Source organism: Echinops telfairi, unplaced genomic scaffold, assembly GCF_000313985.2.
Source record: "Echinops telfairi isolate 266 unplaced genomic scaffold, ASM31398v2 ScPeMD7_7469;HRSCAF=8507_0, whole genome shotgun sequence".
Taxonomy (NCBI): Eukaryota; Metazoa; Chordata; class Mammalia; order Afrosoricida; family Tenrecidae; genus Echinops; species Echinops telfairi.
Genome location: NW_022111372.1, coordinates 37,787,272 through 37,792,695, shown reverse-complemented (window position 1 = coordinate 37,792,695; position 5,424 = coordinate 37,787,272). Strand labels below are relative to the sequence as shown.

General features: G+C 57.2%; 1 protein-coding gene across 1 annotated transcript in view; it reads right to left on the bottom strand.

The window, feature by feature from the left end:
- The window catches only part of GATD3 (glutamine amidotransferase class 1 domain containing 3), an 11,035-nt gene extending 5,624 nt beyond the window's left edge, over positions 1-5,411 (bottom strand). The window contains exons 1-3 of the mRNA XM_030888836.2: positions 5,363-5,411; positions 2,909-3,022; positions 1,800-1,919 (exon numbers count right to left, since the gene is read on the bottom strand). Of these exons, the coding sequence (XP_030744696.1) occupies positions 1,800-1,919; positions 2,909-2,958 (170 nt within the window). The 5' untranslated portion in view covers positions 2,959-3,022; positions 5,363-5,411. The remainder of the gene's footprint in view (positions 1-1,799; positions 1,920-2,908; positions 3,023-5,362) is intronic.
- Positions 5,412-5,424: the final 13 nt, after the last annotated feature.

The following is a 5,424-nucleotide window of genomic DNA, read 5'->3' as shown; positions in this document are numbered from 1 at the left end:
GGAGTGGCCCTTCCCCAGGGGCCGCAGGCTTACGCGGAGGCCTCGTGGAGCTCGGTCCCGTCGTAGACGCCGCACCCCGACAGGACCTGAGGAGATCTGTCCAGAGACAAGCCACGCTCTGCTGCACACTGCTTCTTCATCCTGCCCACTCACCTGGTATGCAGCTGTTCAAGAATCATGCACAATGCCCAAGCCTCTGTTACATGACGCATAATGCTGGGGACTAAACTGTGTCCCCTAAGAAGCTAGGTGACAGTCATCACTCCTGTACCTGCAGAGGTGACCCTGTTTGGAAACAGGCTTTGGCCTGTTCATGAGATCACACTGGAGCAGGGTGGGTCCTCAACCCAATTCCTTCTGAGTGACGCCTTCAGGGACAGTGAGTTATTTAGTGTGCCTCTTCTACATGGTCTGAGTAGGAAGGTGGCGGAAGACACAGAGGATTCACCTGTGAGCGACTGCTAACAGGAGTCAAGGGACTGCCATCACAGGGTATAAAATGTGAGAAGAAGGGACATTTCACTCCCAGCAAGACTCAAGAGTGGCGCACGTCCTCTGGGCCTGAAGATGCTTGTGCTGTGAACTACCTTGATTTGGAAGACAGCTGCGGCATCGGAGTGGCAGAGGACCGGCAGCACTGGGAGCCGAGCGTCAGAGGGGTGGACCTCTCAGCCCACTAAAGGATTAAAGCTGAGTGCTGGTGGAGTGGGTGCCTTTGGGGCACTTACTGGTACTTCTGGGAGCTCCGTCCCTGACCCACGGAGCTTAAGCCGAGTGCCTTCCGGCTTAGACTTCCAGCAGAGTGGCATGCCCTTCGAGCATTTATTAGCAACCCTGAAGGAACTTTACAACTTGTCCTGACTGAACAACTGAGCATTTCTCAATGGCACTGCAAACCCTTTAACACTGAAAACGGTTTTCCCAAGCACGTCTGACAGCATCACGGCCACATGCACACCTCTCCTGACAGGGGGCGGCTGAACACACGGTGCTTGCAGCAACACACTGGGCTGGATTTTCGCCCTGTATTAACAGAGACCCTGGAGCAAACACACACCCAGGAACACCTACCCCCAGCCTGCCCTGGGGCAGCAAAGTCCAATCTAAACCCAGTGGCACATTTGGTCTGGGCCCTGCCCCAGAGCCCGCTGCTTCTCCCACATTGGGCCGCACTCTCAAGACAGGCTGCAGCCTTTGGCCACATGATCACTTTCCCTCGGCTCGTATTTCGCAGCTGAGGTTAAAGCTCCCAGAGACAGGGCAGAACCCCACTGGCAAGTCTGTGACGGGAGAGCGGCCCTGCTCCCTTAGGCTGGGCTGCAGCTGGACAGCAAGGCCACAGAACTGTTTCCATGGGCCAGAAATGAGAACTCGAGGCCCAGAAAGGGTGTCTGAAACGCAGAGAACGTCACTGCGGGAGGAGCTGCTGCCTCCCAAGCTCAGGCCCCAAGGAGCCCCGAGAGCAGACCAGAGAGGAGGAAGGACTTTGCTCGCTCCTTCTGGAGAAGACCGTCACGGAGACGCAGCCACAGGGACAGGAACCGTGTTGTCCAGGGACACTGGAGGTGGCTGTGACGTGCGCGGGGACCACCCCAGGACCCAACCATCCATCATCAGCCGACCGTAGAGCCTCAGGAGGAAGGGAGGAAGCTCCAGGCCCAGTGAAAATGCAGGCAAGGCCCCAAACCTAGCACAGTCCCCTCCTGAGTGGCAGGGGCACATGAAAGCCCCCTCACTGTTTCCACATCGATCTCACCCGAGGAACGACTGCAGAGAACCCCAAGTCTCAAGATACGCACAAGTTTTTGGCCGCTCCAAAACCTCCGGGGAAGATGGCGGCGTCATGGTCAGCTGCTCGAAGCTTGGCCAGGTCTGCAATCTTGCCACGCGCAATCCTTGCCGATTCTGTCAGCACGTTCCTGGGAGCAGCACACAGTGGTGTAACCGGAGGGAGGGTTCAGGGAACAAGCATAAGCTGGGGGAGCGGGGCAGGGGAGTGAGAGCTCTTGTCCCCACCGAAAGGCAAGGACACACCTTATACACTGAGACCTCGGCTTGCGGGGTGAGGGGCAGGCTGACCCCCACAGGGACTTGTGCTTCTCAAGCAGTGCTCATGGTCACTGCCAAGACTGGTGGTGCGCTTGCTGTAGTGTGGACGTTCAGCTCAGATATCTCCCAGAATCCTCTCAGAGCTGCAGTTCGGGACCTACAGCAAATGAGTCCGAGCCGCCAGCATCAATGCTCCCAGTGGTCAGAGCAGGTGGGTGCGGGCGGGGAAACAGCTACACAGGCAAGGGGAAGGCTAACATGCGACCACTCGATTCCGGCCACTCAAGGATCAGCCATCGCAGAAAGCTGCCCCCAGCCAGACTTCTGGGGCAGAGCAGGCACACTTGACTTCTAAGTGGGAGGGGGTGGGCCTACATAACGGGGATTGTGGAAGAGACAGTTTGTTTCCTCCTTTGTCCACCCATACCCCAGGCTGAAGACACCGACTGGGTCCCTGGGACTCAGAGCCCGCAGCACTGGGCAGCACTGGGCGGGGCAGGCTCTCAGGGAGCCAGGGCGGACTGCACCGCCTCAGTGGCAGACGCTAAAGGCCCACGGAGCTGACACTGGTGGAGGGTCCTGGGCAGCCAGGCCGGGCAGCACAGGCGGGGCGGATGGCTGCATTCCAGGAGGCAAGTGGGCAACAAGCTCACCCGCCTCTCATCAACCACGAACATGCCAGAAGATGGCAGAAGCCTGGCGCTGCTCACCCGCCTCTCATCAACCACGAACATGCCAGAAGATGGCAGAAGCCTGGCGCTGCCCCTGGCAACTTCTCTGAGGCACCACAGCATGCCCAGATCTGTCCAGAGACAAGCCACGCTCTGCTGCACACTGCTTCTTCATCCTGCCCACTCACCTGGTCTCCGTCTCAGAAGGCTGCCCCTTGGTGTGATCAATCACGTGCATCTGCGGAACGTCCGGGGCAAAGATCTGAACATCTGCGCCCCCACGGCTCAGGTGCACCAGAATCCTACATGGGGATCAGAGAGCAAGTGTAAGATGTGCCTGGCCCCACCTGCAAAGACAGGCTTTCCACGAAGTGCCAGACAAGCCTATAGTTGGTTTGCCAGCAATCCAAATGCCCAGCGGACCGTTTGCTGCCCCCGTGGTGAGGACAGAACCACATGTTCTCTAACGAGCCCAAGGAAAAACGTCAGCAAAGCCCCCTTCACAAGCACAAGGGCTGGGTGATGAAGCTGGTGCCATGACAGCTGGAGGGTACTCTGGCCTCCCACAGGCCTCCACAGGCGGGTACTGCATGGGTGAGGAGGCAGAGGCTGCAGCTCGGGCTACCAGTCAACATGGTTCAGTGGAAGGATTCTCACCTTCCCACATGCAAACCCTGTGTAATTCCCAGCCAATGCCACGCCTGCGCTGCTAGCACCTGAGGTTTGTGCAATGCTCTGATGCTGGACAGGCTTCAGGGGGGTTTCCAGATTGAGAGAGCAGGAAGAAAGGCCTGGAGATCTAGTTCTCAAAAAGTAAGTAAGAGAAAGCCTGCGGGTCACAATCATCCAAACCATACCCAATCGGGCACGGGATCAGGTGATGTTTCATTCCCGTGAGCGGCATTTTCAGGAGTTGGGGGCCAATGTGATGGAAGCTGACAAGCTTAAAGGCTTGATACCCAGTCGTCCCAAACTCTCTACAGGGTGTGGTGGGAGAGACATGGAGACCTGCATGAGCGGGCCAGGAGGGCACCCCCTCTCCCCAAGGCCACAGGAAATCACTAGCGATGACCTCAAAAAAAACCCAACCCGGTGCCACGGAGTTGATTGCGACCCACAGTGACCCTGCCTACAGGACAGAGCAGAACTGGCCCTGTGGCCTTCTGGGGCGAACTCTTCCCGGGCAGACAGCTTCATCTTTCTCCTTCAGAGCAGCTGGTGGGTTTGAACTGCTGCCCTTGTGGCTAGCAGGCCCGTGGCTAAGCCACAGCACCATCAGCGACCCTTGGGGTGATGATGGCTGGCACTTGCTAGGTGCTTGTTCTGGGCCAAGCACAGTCCCCCATAGCAGTGGGGAGCCACTTACTGCCCGAGACCTGGAGATGGGTGCCTGCCATGGAGGAGGAGGCTGAGCCTCCAGAAAGGAGGGAATGCTGAGGTCCCAAAGAGTAGTTGGGTGGTCAGCCTGTGGCCTGGGTGCTCGGGCTCCACTACAAAGCACAACCGGGCACTGTGGTAGCCTTTCCTTGCCGGGCTGCCTGGGAGGGGTCAAGCCCTGACATACCTACTCTCTTTTCCTGTCCTCCCCAACTGGCATCAGGAGTTCACTCTAAGGTCCGGACTGCTCAGGGAAGATGAGGAACAGGAAGTGCACTGGGCATTCTCTAATGGACCCAACTCCCCACTCTCCAGTTTACTCTAGGGACCATGGGGAGCTGACCATGGGGACAACTGGTCAAGCAGTCACTTTTTAGAAATCATTGTCAAGCCCAAACTACTGAGCTGTGGAGTTATGTCCGTATCGAGCAGTCCACAACCTGGAGTGCAAAGCAACCTTTAAAACAATCCCTAAATAATAATAATGTATAAATTATCAAGGGCTCATGAGGGAGGGGGAGGCAGGGAGGGAGGGGGAAAAAAGAGGAGCTGAAACCAAGGGTTTCAGTGGAGAGCAAATGTTTTGAGAATGATGAGGGCAACAAATGTACAAATGTGCTTGACACAATGGATGGATGTATGGATTGTGATGAGTTGTATGAACCCCCAATAAAATGATTTTAAAAAAATCCCTGTTGCCAGTATTTAATGGCATGGGGACGGCCCAGTTTACTATAGCCAAGAAAATATGTCCAAGGGCACACGTAGTGCCAGTGCAGTACCACTGCGTTGGTGAAACACGTACAAGGGCTGAGACACACCTGGCGGCCCACACTCAGTGGCCATCTCTGGTGACAAACGCTGGTGGCATTAGTTGCCACCAAGCCAATCCTAACTGGCAGCTGGCCACAGAGAACTGTGTTCTACGGGCTTCAAGGCTGGGGCCCTCTCCTGGGGCACAGGGGTAAGCTGGAACGACCAGTCTGGGTGCCACCACACCCCCCTCGGGATTTGCGCCGTGCACAGGTTACTTCGGGAGAAGGACGGGGGCGTTGCACTGCCGTAGAGAGCGAGTCTCAGAAACCCACGGGGCAGTTCTACCCTGTCCTATGGGGACACCGTGTCGGTGTCTGCACGGTGACCTGATGGACGCCGGGCGGTACGTGGTTTCCTTTGAAGGGGCATGTCCTTTTGATCGGAACACAAGGGCTTTAAAACGCGCACTTTCCTAAGGAGTGGCCCTTCCCCAGGGGCCGCAGGCTTACGCGGAGGCCTCGTGGAGCTCGGTCCCGTCGTAGACGCCGCACCCCGACAGGACCTGAGGAGA